Source organism: Cordyceps javanica, chromosome 6, assembly GCF_051103115.1.
Source record: "Cordyceps javanica chromosome 6, complete sequence".
Lineage (NCBI taxonomy): Eukaryota > Fungi > Ascomycota > Sordariomycetes > Hypocreales > Cordycipitaceae > Cordyceps > Cordyceps javanica.
Window position 1 is genome coordinate 3,185,915 of NC_139300.1, and position 18,967 is coordinate 3,204,881.

Genomic DNA, 18,967 nt, shown 5'->3' on the forward strand with positions numbered 1-18,967 from the left:
AGCGAGAAAACGAGAAAACGAGGAAAAAAAGGTTCACCCGGCTGTTGTTGTTGGAGTTGTTGTAAGTTGTTGTAGTTGATGTTTTCGTTCAACATGGGACGGGCGGCACGATTTCAAAAGAAGACGTCGAGCAGAACAAGCATCACCCTGGCATGAACGCGAGACAGAAGCTGTGGATCTCATGGGCAGCGGAAAAACAGACTATGCAACTGTCCGAGTTGCGCAAAAAAAAAAAAGAAGAGAAAGAACGGAAAAAAAAAGATAGAAAGAAAGGGCCGGCCTATGCCTGTGTGACTACGCTGACCAAGGCCGCTTTCTTGAGACGTCGCCCCCTTCCTCCCCCCCCGTTGTTCTTCAGTTGTTGGTTGGGTTCGTCTTGGTGGGTAACTTGGCCGAGAGGAAAAGGAACAATAGAGAACAATGGGAACGATAACTAGCGCGGGAGGGGGGGCGGGAGGCCCTTGCTCTTCGCTCGGCCTTGATCCGGCTCGTCACGAAGATAAACTAGCCCGACCAAGTACGAGTTTTGGTCGTGGCGATACTTGCTTGCACGTCGCTAGTTGGGACTTGTATTGTACTGCAAAGTATAATCTTGTCCTCCGCCACACCCCAAGCGGACCGAAGCCCGTTCGGTAACAATACTTACCAGGGGATCGATAAAGAACGATAATACGGGCACCTAAAAAAAAAGGTAAAAAAAAGAAGAAAGAAGAGGGAAAAAAGCTTGGCGCTCAAGACCCCCCCCCACGAGACCGGCATTGACCAAGCCATTTGTGTTTTTCCGTCTGGTCAGAAAATTTTCGTCCATGCTTCATTTTTGTTCATTCATGCCGCCCCTCCCCCCCTGTCTCAATCCACCCTTTGCCTTGCGCTCCCGTCCTGAACAAGAGTCATGTTGTCATGTTTCCACTTGATGAAGCAAAAGACGTGGACGAAACAAAAAGCACGCACCAAAAAAAATGGAACATGTATCATGCCGCCTGGTTTCTCGCACAAAAAAAATGAAGAAATAGAAATAGAAAAAAATCAGGCGGCAGGCACGGGAAGCAAGAGGGCCCCTCCCCCCCCATCCCCCTCCTCTCATTGCCCTCCCATCCCACTCGAGTTAAAGTGGTTGCATAATACGGAGAGTGTGACTCCAAAAGTAGAAAGGAGCATTGGCCAGGGTTCACGACGTGTCGTGGAGAAGAATGTGTTGTGCGCCGGGTCTTTCACCTACCCTTGTTGGCCCATGTAACTTGTGCGCGCGCTTTGTTACTGGTAAATTGTGATTACTTGACAAGTAGCCTCAGAATAGAATCTTTCTCTGGCAATGGCGTCAGTGCGGCCACGTCTGGTTTCAGGCGGAAAGGAGTCTATAAAGACTGTTGGCGCCGTCTTCGAACTTGTTGTATTACAAGGTAGCATCTGGTCTGGATTCCCCCCGCCACGCTCAGGTACCGTCTACTTACAACGGGATGGCGGAATTGAAACGAGGCGATGAGTCAGTGGGCGATGGCAGCAGCCCATGTGTGGTTGAAAAAGCAACAAGTCATCAGTGTGTGTGCTGGCATAGCCATGTCCTTTGACGCAGAATAATCTTGCGCATTGTGTTGGTCATTACCAGTCAGGCATGATGTGAGGCAAAGAAATAATAATCAAAGAATTATGCTGCCAGGAATATTTTCATTGGCCCCAACTGACAAACTCGAATGCACAAAAGCGCCCTCACATCACCTTTTTTTTTTTTCCCTTTTCAGACCCCATTTCTTCTGAGACGGCCAAGAAACTTGCCGTCCTGCAGCTCCGCCATGTCGATGCCGTACAAGGCCGCGTAGAGAGGCGCGAGGTGGTGAGGCCCGCACGGCCGCGCATCGCCGCTGGCGCGCCTCTTGTCGAAAAAGGTGGACAGGAGCGAGGCCAGGGCGTCCCTGACGGCGGACCCGGACCAAGACGAAGACGACGGGGAGCCGGAGCCGGAGCCGGAGCCGGAGCCGGAGCCGGAGCCATCACCGTCGTCGTTGACAAGATGCGGCAGGGAAGCAAAAGAAGGAGAAGAAGAAGAAGAAGAAGACGATGATGTGGCATGGGTGATGATGGCATTCTTCATCGTTTCCGACTCGTCGGGCGCAAAATACGGCCGGCTCATGTACCACGCGTCGGTGGTGCGGTCGAGGCGCCGCGCCGAGGCGGGGTCCTTGGCGACGTGGACGAGGTCGTAGAGGAGCACGCGCAGCTTGTAGCCGAGGACGGGATGGTCCCGGACGGCCAGCGTCGTCGTTGGCTGATGAGCGACTGTGCTTGGAGACGGAGAGGCAGCAGCAGTGGTGGTGGTGGTAGCAGCAAGAGGAGGAGGATGCGCCGAGGCAGAAGCTGACTCTTTGTCTTTTGCGTCGCCTTGCCTTGCTCGTCGGCTTTGCTTCTTCCCACCCATCTTTTTTTTTTCTTTTTTTTTTCTTTTCTTGACACTTCCCAAGGTGAAATGATGGGCAGTTGAAGAAAAGAAGAGAGAAGAAAAGAAAAAAGTGCAAACTATCTAGATTCCGAGAAAGAAGCATTCTTCTACATACACGTTTTCGCGTGAACCTAATTTAGGCACCGTCCTATGATGGTGCCAAAAAAAGAGAAAAATATAAATGTGTGTGTACGTCACGCCGGCCACCAGCCTCCAGCCCCCTCTCAAGAAGAGAAAGGAAGAAAAACAAATTAATAAATCGGAGAAGAGACTATGACAATGACTAGTATGATACGATATCAAAGACTGGTTGGCATAAAAGCCAGCAAGCCATGGCATCATGACTGGCAACGAAGCGTGATGGGGTGGCTCCTGGGTCGTGATGGACTTGTCTGAAACTTGGGGAACCTTGTCTGTGGCGTCAATGCCAGAGAACAGAAGAAAGACGGCTTTGAAGAATTGGCCACGGCCTTTTGATCTACACGGAAATGGGTCTCGATTTTTCTTTCGCACTGGGCCAAGAAGCGGCGGCATGGACACGCAAAACTACTCCTCCTTCTTTGACTTTCTCCCTCTCTCTATCACTTTCCCTCTGGTCTTTCACTCCCCGTCCATGCGTTTTCAGTAGCTTTTGACGCAGGTAGACTACAAAAGAAAAGAAAAAAAGATGGCGAGCACCGGGACGGGACGGTCCAGGCAGAGAGATTTGTGTTTTTCTGCGCGGCGCGCGCGCGCGAAGTCCGACTCGTTGCTTTGTTCCCTCTTGAGCCTCTTGCAGGATGACTGCAAAGGTGCGAAGGGGGGGGGGGGGGGGGGGGGGGGGGGGGGGGTGGGGGGGCATTATTTTTGTTGTGTCTACGATCAAAAGCGTTTGTGCGGGCGGGCGGGCGGGCGGACGCCGGCGCGCGCGCAACGTCAGTCTCAGACAGACAGGTGGGAAGATTTTGGGGAACACAGCGTGATGCTTGGCGCAGATTAAGGAAGAACGGGACAAGCCGCGTACGGGGATATGTTTGAGCGAGATTGAGTAAGAAGAGAGAGAGAGGGAGAGAGGGAGAGAGAGTTTGCGCATCGACGATGGGCATCACAGACGCTAAATGGAGGCAAAACTCTATATTACTTTGTAGAGTAAGGAAGCGATAGTGATGTATTTTGTAATCACGAGGGCTAGTAGAGAGCGAGAGAGCGAGAGAGGGAGAGAGAGGGAGAGAAAGAGGAAGCTACTTGGAGAGAAGGAAAGAAAAGAGACCAAAGCGCACGCACTTGGCGTCTTTGTCTCGTTGGCGTCCTCACGTCCAACCAGCATATTTGAGTAGTTGTAGGTCATATGATGCTGTGCTATGGTAAGAAAAAAAAAGAAAAAAAAAAGGCGAAAAAGGCAAAAGAAGGCACATCACAAGCACCAACTTCATTACGATACTCGGGGAGGGGGAGAAAGGGCGGCGTGAGACTTGATTTCGGCGGCCTCTTGCTTACCTACTTTTGACCTGATTGTCTTGGCTCTTCGGCAGTAAGCAGCAAGCAGCAGCGCACAATGCACAGAGTAGAGGTGAACTTGAAATGAGCCCACACTACTTTACGGATACTTTACGAATACTTGGTGAGGAACGGTGTGTACCAGTAGGTACGTGCATTGTAATGTGTGCACACGACCAATCACTTTTTGGCGATGCGGATCGGTAGTTTGTCAGGGATTAGTTGCCTACCCAGTAAGCTTAGAATCTGGCTGGCTGGGGGAAATTTTGAAGCGACTTTCTCTGCCTGTGCGTGTGTTATAGTGTGTGTACTTGCGGAGTATTCCGTAGCGGCTTGCTTGACTTTTTTTTTTTCTAATCTTCTTCTTTTGTCTTTCCAGACTGGGGGAGGGCCGTGTACAGCGCATGGAGGTGATGAAGAGATTCGGCACGATTAAAGGCCGAGAAGAAGAAGAAAAAAAAAGAATGACAGAAAAAAAATTCCAGTAGCCGCACGACAACGACGAGTCACCGATAAATCAAACCCTTCGCAGGCCGAGCCTACTTTCTTTTTTTCCACGGGAGGCCGTCCCCAGGTGTTCATCGTTGATTTGACGCCCACTTTTTAGGGCTTTCTTTCGGCCTCGGGATTCAGGTACAGGAGGTACATAGTAGGAAAAGAAGAAGAAGAAGAAGAAGACGTGGTGGTTGTGCTTGTTCAAAGTGCGGTGTATTCAGAGTACACACCATGTATCTGTACATGTTCTGGTCATCCGTAATCCACAAGTACAGATACCTACCTACAGATGCGCCTTTTTGTTGGGCAGCAGCAGCAGCAGCAGCAGCAGCGGTGTGGTGGCGTCGATGGCGGTGACCAAACTACTCATTAGTACCGAGTAGTTTAGTTTTTGGTTGGCAAGCAAGTCGTCAGCCCGCTCGTACCTGCAGTAGGCAAACTTGTCATGCTGGGATTGGACATAGTGTGTTGCCCAATGCAGTAGTTGGTAGGCCAGGCAGCCAAGGTGGTTTTCGTTGACCTTTGGGGGGGAGGGATTTGACACTATTGACTTGCACCACCTGGACAGATGAGACTTGGAGAGTCGGCTCATAGGAGATGCGAATGGAAGGACTGATTTTACAAGCCGGTCTGCTGTTGGTTAGAAGGCGAATGCCCAAATCAACCTCATCTGGGGGCCAGTTGGCTGGTATCGGCAGCAAGGGCCCCCTCCCCCCTCTTTTTCTTTTTTTTTTCTCTCTTTAGCGAAATCAGAACAGGGTCTAGAATAAAGAGAAGAAGAAAAAAAATGGTTCCTGTCAGAAGCAGTCAGGCAGGCAGCCGAGCAAGTGGTTCGGCACACACACGGCATTGGTGGGCAGGCATTGATGTGGTGGTGGTTTATTACTCAGTTTGTCAGTACAGGTGAGTGGGCTGGCAGCTGGGCTGGTGGCGGGGAGGGGGGGCAGCCACACAACCTGACAAACTCCCAACTTTGCACCAAGACGGGACAAGACTCAGGCACAAGACCCAGGGACGGGTATCAAGACCGGTCCCCCTCTTGTGCCGGGGATGGCACGTAGCTGCAGCCGGTCGGTCGATGGAGGATCCTGGTGGAGGTCGTGGTGGGCACGTACTTGGATAGGCTGGCAGGTAAGTAGGGCATGGTAAGTAAGTACATGGAAGTACTTGCAACATGTAACTGCATGATTGGGCTGTTGTGGTGGTGGTCTTTTTTGGGGGTCAGAATCATTGCCGGCACCGGCCACCAACGAAGAGAGGGCCAAAAAAAAAATCAAACCAGCCAACCAGACCCAAGGTTGTTCATCTTGACCTATTGCCTGGGGCCGTTGAGTGTCATGCCCATCCGCTGCGCTGGTTAGTGACTCCCGTACGGGTACAACAAGACGGATCCTAGGCAACCAGGCCAACACGTGGTGTAACGGGGTAGATGGTTGTTGCTGCTGGTATCGTTGTTGCATTGTATAGGATATTTTTGTATCCTGTAACAGGTTCAAGAAGCACAAGGGAAGAGAGAGGGGAGACAAGAGCATGAATCGTTATCCGTGGTAGCCATGGGAACAGAGCAAAAAAAAAATGGACGAGACGACACACGGAGAGAGAGGGGGGGGGGGGGGGGGTAAAAGGAAAAGAGAAAAAAAAATGAAACGTGCATGTTAGAGAATGGTGGACTTGGAACAAAGGGTACCTGAGTCGACGGGCAAACTGGCACTCTTTCACATGTCACTAATGTCGCCTCTGTAACTCGTTGCACCTGCTGGCAAGGAAGAGGATCAAAGAATTAATAAAAGCAAGAAGAAAAAAAAGGGAAAAAAAAGAAAGAAAGAAAGCCAATTTTTTGGCCGTCTCCACTGTATGCGTTGTTACGAACCCAGGTCTATCCGTAGTTGGTACGTAAGAAGACAAGAGGGGAAAGGGAAGAGGGGGGAAGAAAGAGAGAAATTTTTTTAGAAAAAAAAAAGAGAGAGAGAAAGTCATGTCAAGAACTGAACGCATAACTGCTTGCAAGTAGATTGAATGACATGACTTACACAATACACAGATGCCAGGAATGCCAGGAATGAGCTGGTCCTGCAACCGAGCACAAGAGACAAGGTACCCGATTATGGAGACGATTAAGTCTGCCGGGGTACTCTCAGATGGGTACTCAGAGGGTCCTCAGCGTGGTACTCAGATGTCAGGGTACCTATAAGTCACCATCTGTATCAATACTACCAGTACGGGATACAGATTACTTACTCAAGAACCAAGTATGAGTACTGAATAATTGGTTACCCCTCGCAGCCTAAACAAGGGTCTTCCCTGTCGGGTTTAGTCTTGGCCAATTCTTTTCCGTCTTTTATTTCTTTCTTTCTTTATTTCTGTCTTTTTTTTCCCTCTTCCTTCCTCTCCTGCTTGCCCACATGCGGGCGCCGGCAGTTTTTTTTTTTTTTTTTTTTCTCTTTGGGGGCCGGGCAGGCAAAGACAAGAGATGGTGTGGCGGAACAAGACGGTGTCAGTGTCGTGAAATGTGTATGTTGTATGTGTATGTGTATGGACGGCTCATGTATGTATATGTGCGTGTCTTTCCGCATCTGTATGTGTGTGCCCGTGTAAATGCCCGTCTGTGTATGTGTGTATGTGTGTGTATGACCATCTCCTACCAGCTATCCCTTCTCGCTGCTCTTTTTGTTTCCTCTTCTTCTCAAACCTCAACACCCATCCCCCCCCCTCTCCTCATACATACATTTTACTTTTTGTATCCCCTTACCTCCCTTCCTCCTCCTTCCCCCCTCCTCGTCTTCTTGAGCCGTCGTTTGTTGCTCCCGCTCACTCACTCACACACACACATCACACCACGTCTGCAACTTACTTGTCCGCCGTTTGCCCGCATCGCCACTCGCGCACACACCATTCACCCCACGGCCATACTTACAACATACATGCGTACCTTGCCACTACCTACCCAATCGCCAGCTTGTTCTTTTCTTCCTTCGTCTCACCGCAATACTGCAACAACCTCCCGAGTGATACCACATACCACGTTACAAACTTTTTGGGATCCGACACAAACACGCCCCAAGACACATAAAGCCAGACCGCTGTCCACCCGCCCTCTCAGTCGTTCATCTTCATCGCTTGCTTGTCAGCAGACACGCCCTCTCTACGCCTCGGTGCCGTTTCGTTTTGCAACACTCATTCGAAATTTCCTCCAAATCCTCTGCATCCAGCTTAGACGCCTTGTCTTTGCTCTTGCTCGGTATTCGACATTTTGGCTGCGCCAACTTCCAAAGCCATTCAGTCACAGGCCCAGACGCAACCTCCTGCGAAAGTAGATACCGTTTGCGCCAACCTGTCGCTACAAGCAGCAAGGAGCCGACAGCAAAATTGATTCAGCATCGCCGGCGCCGAACCAATTTCAACTCCCGCAGGGTTCAACAACTGCATACAAATCTCGACATTTCCTTCTGCGAGTGACAGCCATCGACCCAGTCGCCGCCGCCGTCGCCGCCACTCGCCTACCATGGCACCACCCACACGCTTCAGCTCGACCAGGACCGGCAGCAGACCTGCCGTGATCCGCAAGCCGACATTTCGCGACGACTCGGGCCTCGTCGGCCTGCGCTACGACAAGACCGTCGCCGCCGAACCCCCGCTGCACATGACCTCGACGCAAGCGAGGCCGCGCGCTCGCTCCAGGCCGCCGCCCCCGCGCCCGACGGCCATGCAGCGCTCGCCCTCCAGCTCGACCACCGCCACCCGCTCCTCCGTCTACTCGTGCGCCGCCTCCGTGTCCGGCGCGTCGCTGACCGGCACCGCTTCTACTTCGATCCACGGCTTCGTCGTATGCCCGCCGCTACCACAGCTACCCGTGGGGGTAGGGGTCGGGGCCGGCGCAGGCGCAGATGCAGGAGCAGGAGCAGGCGCAGTCCCAGCAAGAGCATCAGGTCCCGTAGTCGTGGTGCCGCCGACGCGCCTCAACCTGCCCGTGCTTGCGCCCCCGACGGAGAAGCACCCGGCCTTGAGGTCGCCGCCCCCGCCCCCGCCGACGGACGAGTGCAAGCGCGATTCCGGTCACGGCAGCGCCGTCATGACGGATACTATCCCCGAGGAGGAGCGCTTCCATACCGCCGCGGTTAACCGACACCACGACCATGACGACGACGACGACGACGACAACGCCGACGATGACGACAAAAATCGCACCCAAAATGACGACTGTTTTGTCGAGAAGCGGCGGCCCATGTCTAGACACGCCACATGGACGGACATCACTGCATCGTCGTCGTTTGTGTCGTCGTCTCCCAATACCGCCCCTGCTGTTGCGCGGAGAAAGCGCCGCCAGAGTGCAAACGACGTTGCGCGCCCTGCCACGACCAGGGCGACCATCTCGACTACGGGTACCTGGTACCTCACTAGCACCACCGCCGCCGCCGCCGCTCCTTCTAAAATGGGCATCAGCGCCACTGAAGAACCCACCAACGGCAGCCCTGCGACCGCTACAGCCGCTAGGGCCTCCTCGTCCTCCTCCCACTCCTCATCCAACACGTCGCCGCCGCCCTTGACGGTGATTGCTCCCCTTGGCTCGCGCATCGCCAGCGCCGCCGCCACCTCCACCTCGTCTTCCTTCTCTTCTTATAATAACCGTCCTGCCACCGCCGCCGCCGCGGCCATCACCACCTCCGACTTTCCTCCCGTCCCCATCTCGCCGCCTCTCTCACCCTCTCGTGCCCCGTCCCGCCGCAAGCTCCTCAAACGCCACAGCCTGCGCCTTTCCTTTTGGGGCGGCTCCCGCGACGACGCCTCCACCACCCCAACCACCACCACCACCAGTCACCCGCGTCACCACGACAAGCGTGACGAGCCCGCGTCGTCGAGGGCACCCAGACGTTGGCACAGCTCCTCTCAGCTGCGGGGTGACTTGACTGCAGGTAATTATATTAAGAATAATAATCCTATCAACCCTGTCTTTATTCCTGCACTGGCTGCCAACGGCGCCGCTGCTCCTCCTCCTGGCACTGCCACCCCGGCCCCAGCCTCCTCCGCCAAGCTGCAGTCCTTGCTGGAGCTACCAGTATCCCCTGCGCGGAGCTCCTCCCGATCGTCGCGGGCCATGTCGTCCTCGTCCTCCCCTGACATGGACCGCGGGACCGCTGCCGAGTTTTCGCCTCTGGGCATTGCCATTCCCACCGACAGCCTTCTGGATGACGACTTCCTGGCTTCTCTGCACTTCTCCAAGCGCGGCAGCCTCATGTTCAACCCCGACAACATATCCGCCATGGATCGCTTGTCCCTCACCGACGACGACCGCAGCGCCACACCCACACAGAAATCCTCCATTGCCGCCGCGCCCCGGCCTGCCTCGTCGGTCACCAGCCACGCCGCCTCCGACGAGATCCTCGGCGCGCCTGCTCGCCTCGCCTCGCCCTCTCCCGACGTGCCCTTCATAGCCCCAGATGTCGAGCAGGAGTCGCAAAAGGTTAGGCAGCTCTATGCCTCGGGTGATTGCCCGGCCTCTGCGCGCGACAACGTCAGGCACTCGTACTGCGAACGCTTGGAGCCCACCCCCGAGGTCCTGACCGAAGACGACGAGTCCTTTGCGTATGAAACCTTCTTGGCGCTCCCGGCTGCTGCGGCCGCTCTCTCTCCAGTCTCGGACACTGCTGACCCTGACTTTTCGTCTCCCCAGAAACGGAAATATTCTCGCGCCCGCTTCTTCCGTTCCAAATTACGCAAGCTCTTCGCCGCTGTCGAATAATGACGCCCCGCGCCGCGAACCCGCCGACCCGGCCGGCGGCTTTGAGGACTGGGACGACCTCGACAGTGCCATGGTCGACCGCTACGGCTTCATCGGCACCCCGCGCAGCCAGTCGCGCGTCGGCACCCCGACTGAGATGCGCTCCCTGCACCACTCGCCGCGCCGCCGCCACGTGCTCACTAAGCGCGACCCCATGGGCTTCGCCTCGTCCCAGGGCGGCATTCACCTGCCCAGCCGCAAGATCTCGGCCCGTTCCCTCAACACGCAGCACTCTCACGTCTCGGCCGTGTCGTTTCGCTCTTCGCGCTCCGTCATCCGCCAGGCCGGCAACCTGCTCCCGCAGAATAGAAATCGTCGCTGGATGGACGAGGCCGGCGACATGCTGACCGTCTCCCCGAATCTGCAAGACAGCGTCGAGGAGGCGCGCGTCGAAAAGATCTCCGAGGCGCTCAAGCGCAAAGAAATCGAGCGCTCCGAAAAGTGGCGGCGCATGGCCCGCGTCATCCGCAGGGGGGAACAGGGTCAGGGCATGGAGTTTGACTTTGACACCAAGAACCCCAAGCTCGTCGAGCGCACGTGGAAGGGCATCCCCGACCGCTGGCGGGCCGCCGCCTGGTGGTCCTTTCTCGCCACGTCGGCCAGGGAACATCCCGGCTTTTCCCCCACCGAAGAGTCCATCACGGCCTCGTTTCGCCGGTTGCAGGACTGCGCGTCGGCCGACGACATCCAGATCGACCTCGACGTGCCCCGCACCATCAGCCGACACGTCATGTTCCGGCGACGGTACCGCGGCGGCCAGCGCCTGCTGTTCCGCGTCCTCCACGCGCTGTCGCTCTACTTTCCCGAGACGGGCTACGTGCAGGGCATGGCGTCGCTGGCGGCGACGCTGCTGTGCTACTTTGACGAGGAAAAGTGCTTCGTCATGCTCGTGCGCATGTGGCAGCTGCGCGGACTCGAGCGCCTCTACCAGCCGGGCTTCGACGGCCTCATGGCCGCCCTGCGCGAGCTCGAGACGGGCTGGCTCCACAAGGACGTCGCCCGCAAGATGACCGACCTCTGCATCGACGGCACCGCCTACGGCACCCGCTGGTACCTGACGCTCTTTAACCTGTCCATCCCCTTTGCCGCGCAGCTGCGCGTCTGGGACGTTTTCCTGCTCCTGGGCGACGCTGCCACTGGCGAGCTGACACCCGCCGCTGCCGCCCACACGACGACGACGACGACGGTGTCGACCAAGACGGACCTGCTGCCGACGCCCAAACCCAGCACCACCACGCCGCCTTCCCTGCCGTCCATCAAAGAGAGCCCGTCACACGCGAGCGGCATCAGCAAGGCCACCACGGCCGCCTCGCCGAGCAGCGGCCTCGACGTGTTGCACGCCACGAGCGCGGCCCTCATCCAGGCCCTGCGCGAGGTGCTCCTCGACGCCGACTTTGAAAACGCAATGAAGGCCCTGACGGCGTGGATCCCCATCAAGGACGAGGATCTGCTCATGAAGGTGGCGAGGGCCGAGTGGAAGACGCAGCTTAAGAGGCGGTCATAGATTTTTTCTATTTTTCCTCGTCTCGTCCCTCGTGCTTTCTTTTGTTTCTTGTGCATTGGTCTCGTTTTCTTTGGGGGTGCAGGATTCCATCATTACCAATGATTTGGTCTTTTCTTCTTTTTCTTCTTTTTCTTCTTCCCTTGTCTCGTCTCATTCAAATACCCCATGAACCTGTTCATCCCTGTTCTTGTCCTTTTAGTTTACCTCTCTCTCTCTCTCTCTCTTTTTTTTTTTTGCTACCAAAACGTCCTGGGCCTGTCTCGTCTCTTTTTCTTTTCCTTTTTCCCTTTTTTCTTTCATTTTGCCCTTTTTGAACGGGCAAACGATACCCTCCTATTCCCCTTGCGCCTTGCGCTTTTTTTTTTACACTTTCTCTTTTCTTTTTTCTTTGTTTTCAAGATTTCAGCCTAGCAGTTGTTGGTCTTCTTGGTCGTCTTCCTCTTTTTCCTATACCCCTCCAAAGCACCCTATTTTCTCTCTCTCTCTTTTTCTCTTCTTTTCTTTGCCAAAAAGAAAGAAGAAGAAGAAAAAGGAAAAGACAGAGTGCAAGAGAGACGATATGTGTATTCTTCTTCTTTTCTGCTCGCGAGCCGATCAAGATGCTTTTTTTTTCTCCTTTCTTTTAAGTCTTCACCAAGGTGTTCATGTAATGTATGGGCAAAACGCGGCGCAGGAATTATCACGCAATCGATCAGTCAGTTCACTTGAGTTTAGTTCAGTCATGGGTGAAACGGGCCGCGCAATGAGGCAAACGCAATCACAAAAAGTCTCTCTTCCTTTGTAGCAAATCTACTAGATGCAACATCACATGGAGCAAAGAAGGGGCCAAGGGCGAAACAGGACAATACCAATCCACATTACAAAAAAAATCGTCATGTAAATCATTGTAAAATTGCCTTGTGAAAAAAAATATAGTTAGCTCCAAAAGAAGAAGAAAAAAACTTGCATAAAATATCCAAGTTAATCATGACGATAACAAGCCATATACTTTTTTCCTCTATGTACATCCAAAACGCCATGGTGCGTGTTTTCATCGTGGATCAGCGCTCGCTTCACCCTTAATAATATTCAGTCCTGTCGTGACAAAGACGTGCGTAACAGCGTTTCCCAAACAGCAAAAGATTAACACAACTTGTGGGCATCGGCTTGGATGCAAGCAGTGCACGCACAGTAGAAGAGAAGCCAGACCAAATACAAGCAAAGAACAGCGTGTGAAAGGAAGAAGAAGAAGGTGAAGAAAAAGGAAAAGAAGAGGCAAAGCAACATGACTTAATGTTTCCAAAGTCGTGGGAGCCTCGTATTGCATAAAAAAAGATGCAACCTAGTAGTGCATCCAAACGCGAATGCACATTGCATAATATGCATAAAGGCATAAAATGTGCATTCAACTACATGTCCCGCGTGCCCATGCTGGAATGACATAAGTGACAAAGAAAATTCGTTCTTGTCGACGTGACTTGTTCATAAGATTCGTGTCGTATAAAATCGGCGTACGCATGAAAACAAAACAGGTGACAGTAATCGGACGTGCTACGCGGGTCTTTCGCCGGGGGCTGTCGTGACTTCTCGTTCTCGTTCACGTTGGTGAGCTCGTACTTGTGTCTCGTCCTCGTGGCGCGAACGCGAATACGTCTCTGGCTGTGACTCCCGGCGGGGCGCTTCCATTGGTTAGTCGAAATGCCATTACGAATTATTTCGGCCTACTACCTTCTGCACCCTCTCGATCCTTGGATGAAGTGGAAGAGTTATCTTGTGCAGGAGTTCGGGCCCGGGGTCCCGCGTCGTGGCCCGAGCCTACGCCATGTCGAGGGCCGTGATACCAAGAAACGTCACTCTTGTGTCGCTTGTGTGATTTTCGGCCCGAGGGTCCTGCATAATCACTCTGGATAAAAGGGGGAGGTGACCGAGGACGTTGCGTACTGCTGGTACGACTGTGGTGGGACGAGTCTGGCCCGGCCTTGCGCTTCTTCTGCGGCTCGCCTGGTGGGCTGCTGGGCCTGTTGGCAGTAGCCGATGACGATTGCCCCGATTGTGTTCCGGGTGGTGTCCAATGATGAAAGTAGAGTGTAGAGTCGTGCTGAGAAGACTGCCCCCCGCCAGGCTGCTGAGGCGGGAATGGACCCAGTGTCGAGGTGCTTGCCTGGAGCCCTGCCGACTGAGGCGTGCTTGATCCTGCAGACGAAATGTTGGAACCGGCAGCTGGTCGGGCAGATGCGCCAGAGACAGTCTGCCCTCGAGCCCTTGTCGGCGAAGTTGCGTAAGAGGCGTAGGTGCCCCCCTGCACAGGCGGCGGAAGGCTGGGCGGCTGGTGATAATGAGCAGACCCTTGAGTGGCAACCTCACGTTGAGATTCGGGCGAAAGCGGACGGGGCGGGGGAGGAGGCAGCTGCTGATACTGCGGCTGGGAGACCATGAACTGATGAGCCCAGTCCAGGGCGGCTTGAGGTAGAACGCCGCCGCTGGCCATGCCGGTAAAGACCAAAGGGATCATGGGAGGGGGTATGCCGCCGCTGAGGGAGGAGCGTAGCATGTCCATCTCAATCTTTCGCTGTTCTAGACGAAGTCCCTCCTGTCTCGTCTTCTCCTCTTCTTGCTTCCTCTTCTCTTCCTCTGTTTTATTTTGCAGCCAGTTTCGCATGTAGTCATCTGAATAAGTCCAGTGCTGTGGAGGAGCCGGGACAGAGGGAGCTGGGGGAGCTGGGGGAGCAGGAGCACCGGTCCAGGAGTCCCTGTGGTGATGGTGATGGTGATGAGACGGCGGCGGAGGAGGCGGAGGAGGAGGCTGTGTCGGCGGCACAGAAGGCTGTTGGCCATGGTGGACCGGAGGCGGAGGTTGGTGAGATGGTGGGTGGATGGGCGGATGAGAAGGCGCGACTTGCTGAGGCGTCATGGACATGGCCGGGGGAGGCGGAAGGCTACGGTGCGGTGCTGACATGGTGGAAGACGTTGTAGGCTCTCGCGAGTGCCGCGAGGACGGGCTCGACAAGAAGGTGAAGACTGGCGATTTGACGGGTGAGGGCGGTGTCGGCAGGTCATGAAAAGCCTCGTAACCGTATGGTGTTGGGTGCTTCTGACGGGTCAGCATGCTGTCGTTGGGCGAGTCTAATGAGCAGAGAATGATGAGGAGAGGGGTTGTGATGCAGGTGATATGCAAGACAAGAGGAAGGGAAGAGAAGAAGGAATCAAAAGGAAGAGTACATCAACAGGACTGTGACATGCAAGATGAGTAGAAAGTAGCAAGGCTGCAATATGGACAGATCATAGCAAAAGAGTACAGAGGCAGAGAGACTGGGATCAAAAATACAAGCTATGGAGAGTGGAGGAAAACACAGACAAAAAAAAGAAGAAAGAAAGGGAAAGCAAACAAAAAAGAAAGAGAAATATAGAGAGGCCGGGGCAAGGAAAGGGTCAGTGTACGGGGCGTATGAGCAAGTATGTAGTATCAACCTTTTAAACTTTTTTTTTTATTTTTCTTCTGGCCTTGTCAATGCACAGGGCGAGCGATCAAGCGAGCTGGATGTGGCGGCCAGCTCAAGAACGGTGGCGGAAATGGACCAGAAGGGAGGCAAGAAGTCAAGGCATGGAGCATCCCAAGCTCATTTAGGCATGGCGGTTGATGAAATCGGGCGACAATGCAAGACGACAGGCGGCTGAGGTTGGGGTGGGTGCGCGGGGATGGCTGACGAACAGGTGCAGAGGCGGAGGCAGACAAGAATAGAGTTTCCGAAAGTGGTCCAAGTATGGCGGAGCAGATGATGAGGAGGGGAGGCTCAGCGTGAGTGTCGAGGCAGAGAAGCGAAGAAGGTGGGTTGACGCGAGATGAGAGGCGAGAGGCGAGAGGCGAGAGATGGAGAGGCGAGGTGGATGGCGTGGTCGCGAGATGATTGACTTGTCAAACGAGACTGGTTCAAGCAAGATGACGATGGTGACGACCAAGTAGCGAATGGGCAATTGTTGGCGGACCAAAAAATATGCTCCGTGAGCAAGATGGCGATGGAGGACGCGTGTCGAGCTAGCCAAGTCAAGACAACAGAGAGAGAGAGAGAGAGAGAGAGAGAGAGAGAGAGAGAGAGAGCAAAGACAGAGCCAAGTGGTGCTGCAAATAGAAGAGGGCAAAACAGAAAAAGAGTTGCAGTGTTGGATGAGGATGACTAGTGGTACTTGTATACTGTATTTGTGGTGGGTGCTGATGATATTGAAGGTGGTTGAGGTTGTGGTTTTAGTTGTGGTTGTGAGTGTGGTTGTGGTTGTACGGCGAGAAACGAATGACACGAGCAATGGCTGAAAGCTTGCAGCTTGACCGAGAGAAAGGAAGAGAGAGGCTTAACAGAGAGAGACGGCAGACATGGATGATAATAAGCTGGCGTTGCAGGCGTGTCTAAAGCTCCAGCTGGCGAAGACTGGGACAATCGGGATAGTAACAACAGCCGCAGGCGAAAGGGCTGCTATTTTAATGTTTTTGTGTCTCTGCTTGTCGTCTCTTTTTGGTGGAGCACAGCCTCGCCGGTACAGGGACCCCGGAATAAAAAGAAAGGTCAAGGAAGAGACAAGAAATAAAATAAAATAAAATAAAATAAAATGAACCGGGAACAAACGTAGGGTGTAGCAAGGTGAGCTGGTATGAAGAAGAAGGAGGGGGGGGGGAGGACTTGGAGGTGAGTATAACGGTCCGCCAGAGGAAAGGAGGAAAAAAAAAGACAGAGCCAATTGAGCAAGGGGAGGGGGTACAAGAGGGTGTGTAGGGGCAGAAGGGGAAGTGGAATGGGGGAGGGGGGGTGTGCAGTGAAGGGGGGGGGAGGACAGAGGGAAGTATGGCAAAAGATGGAAATTGGGCGACGACGACGACGAAATGTGGTGATGATACAAAAGAAGAGGAAGGGAAAAAGGAGGGGAAAGAGAGAAGGAGGAAGAGGAAGAAAGAGGAGGAGGAGGCGGCGGCGGAAGAGGAGAACAGGCAGCCAAAAAGAGGGGAGAAAGATGTCAGAGGGACAAGGGGAGAGGGAGAGAGAGAGAGAGGAGGCCCCAACGGCTAACTACCTAACTACTGAGTAGAGGGTCCAAGTAAGGTTGGCTAGTAAGAAAAAGACGTGAAGCATCAGCAACTCCAGGCAAAAGAATTATAGCTTCAATTCTATAAACAAGATGAGAAATTATATACATGTGCATATATAATTTGGGTTGTCAGACTACCTACCTGGGCTATCAGCTCGTCTCGTCTACGAATATTTTGTCTGCCTTGGCCAGGTACCTACAAACGGTCAGAGTGTCGAGGTAGGCAAACAGCCAAGGCGTATCCGTAGTCTGGTGGTGATGGCAGCACTGAGTACGTTGGAGACAACGGCAGGGGTCACTAACTGCCCCGGGTTGCTAGGTAGGTACCTAGCATGGTAGGAGGTAGGCAGTTTATTCTTAGCAGCAAAAACTAAACCTGTCTGTCTTGGCCCGCCCGGGTAGGCAAGGTACTTACTGTTGTGCACCTAACCAGGTAGGTGGGTGGCCATGTAAGTACCTACCTTTCCCGCCTCCTCGGCACCTACCTAAGTACCTACTTACCGCACGTACCTACACACGACTGTACTCGGTATAACTTGGGATACCTGCCTCCTGCCTACCCAGACAAGAGACGAGCTACCAACACTTTCGAGCTTCCCCCTTCAACCATGGTCACGGCTTGGCGTCAACCATCTACCTAGTCAATCCCAAACACACCTACGATGAAGGCCCAGTTACCTTGTAACCTATACCTCGGCATCGACACGCGCTGTGGGCTTGAGCCTTGCTGACTGGCATCCAACCTCGAACAGGTCCATCGCCACAAACAAACGCGACAATGCATGCACGCACGCATGCATGCACCTGCTACCCACGCGCGGCAGCAGCAGCAGCAACAGCAACAATAATCATAGCAGCAGAAGCAGCAGCAGCAGCAGCAGAACACAACAATAACAATAACAACCACCGCTACTGCCATCACCGCCACTACTAAGTATGTACCATCACCATCGCCACCATCAACCATCACCGCCACCATCACCATCACCAACCACGATACCCGCCACGAACCATCCTCTCCGCCCCTCCAAAAATCTTCTTAGCTGCGCTTCCGGTGCCACATGCATCCCAAAGTGGATGGCCTTGATGCTCCAATACGAGCCCATGAGAATCCCCATCCAAGGCACCCGCTTCCCACCCACGCACCACGACGCCATTGCCTTGCTTTGCTTGCCTCCTTGCCTTGCTAGCCTTATCGGGATTTGCCTCATGTCCGTGTGTGCAGTTTTGGCCCAGTCCATCGACCGCCCCCCAGCTTTGCTCTGTGAAAGACTTCTTACTCGGACCATTTCTTTTTTCCAAGGACCACCAAAGGAAGACGGTCACGGCGGCTTCCGGGGGCGAATGTGGCGTGGCGGCCAGCCGTCACCATCCCGACCTCCCTCTCCTACTCTTCTCGTCCTCCTTTGTTCTTTGTCGTCGACTGGTCCAAGAGACGCCAATCTACGGTGGCGCTCCTCTACTTGTAAGTTGTCATGCTCATGCACTACTTGACAAACATCCACCTTGTCACAGACCCTAGCCCTGCCGTCACCTCGCCAGCCATCCAGCATCCAGCCAATTTAGCCATCCATCTATCTATCCAGCCAGTCAACTAGCCAAATCGTCAGCCAGTCTCCTCCGTTGTCCGACTTTCGTGCAAAAAAATTGGTCCTTTTTTTTCCCCGTATCCCACACGCATGACCGCCCGTCAACAAGACTCGCCTCTTCCGTATCCTCTCCCACGCTAAGTACTCCGTAACTACTACTGTCGCGCCCGACGTGGGTTCTCTCCCACTCCCGGACACCACCGGGACCTCACCCTAGCCCTGCTCTATACTTACCGTCCGTACAGAGTACTCAGTAAGTGCTGAGTGCTCCAGAGATTGGTGGTGGTCGCCCGTGTCGCCCTAGTCTCCAGCCCAGCCCGGCTCTTGTCCCGCCTGCACAAGAATTACCAGATTAGGCTGCCCAACGGCGGCGGGCCACCACATGGGCCTGCTACCCTGTCCTTGTCCGTCCTTGTCCGCCCTGGTCCCCTGCTGCCCATGCCATCCATTCATCCATCCATCCATCCCTCCATGATGGTGTGCCCCTGGCCGCTCGCACGAATCGCTGAATGGCAATGTCTTGAATCTGATCCGGTTGGGCTGCCCACGCTGTCTGAGGCTGACCCGGCCCCGACTGTAGACACATGTGTATTCATAAAAAGAGAATTGAAAAAAAAAAAAGGAAAAAAGAAAAAAAAACG

At 54.0% G+C, this 18,967-nt stretch overlaps 3 protein-coding genes across 3 annotated transcripts; 1 reads left to right on the forward strand and 2 right to left on the reverse strand.

The window, feature by feature from the left end:
• Nucleotides 1-1,735: 1,735 nt before the first annotated feature.
• On the reverse strand, nt 1,736-2,413 carry V2A60_009404 (uncharacterized protein; the record flags this gene model as incomplete). Its single annotated transcript, XM_083260670.1, has 1 exon — nt 1,736-2,413. One exon carries the CDS (start codon nt 2,411-2,413, stop codon nt 1,736-1,738), a length of 678 nt encoding a protein of 225 aa, XP_083116796.1.
• A 5,494-nt stretch (nt 2,414-7,907) lies between these two features.
• On the forward strand, nt 7,908-11,685 carry V2A60_009405 (uncharacterized protein; the record flags this gene model as incomplete). Its single annotated transcript, XM_083260671.1, has 2 exons — nt 7,908-9,985; nt 10,074-11,685. The coding sequence occupies 2 exons, from the start codon at nt 7,908-7,910 to the stop codon at nt 11,683-11,685; spliced, it is 3,690 nt and encodes a 1,229-aa protein (XP_083116797.1).
• Nucleotides 11,686-13,215: 1,530 nt separating this feature from the next.
• Nucleotides 13,216-14,770, reverse strand: V2A60_009406 (uncharacterized protein; the record flags this gene model as incomplete). Its single annotated transcript, XM_083260672.1, has 2 exons — nt 13,216-13,343; nt 13,393-14,770. The coding sequence occupies 2 exons, from the start codon at nt 14,768-14,770 to the stop codon at nt 13,216-13,218; spliced, it is 1,506 nt and encodes a 501-aa protein (XP_083116798.1).
• Nucleotides 14,771-18,967: the final 4,197 nt, after the last annotated feature.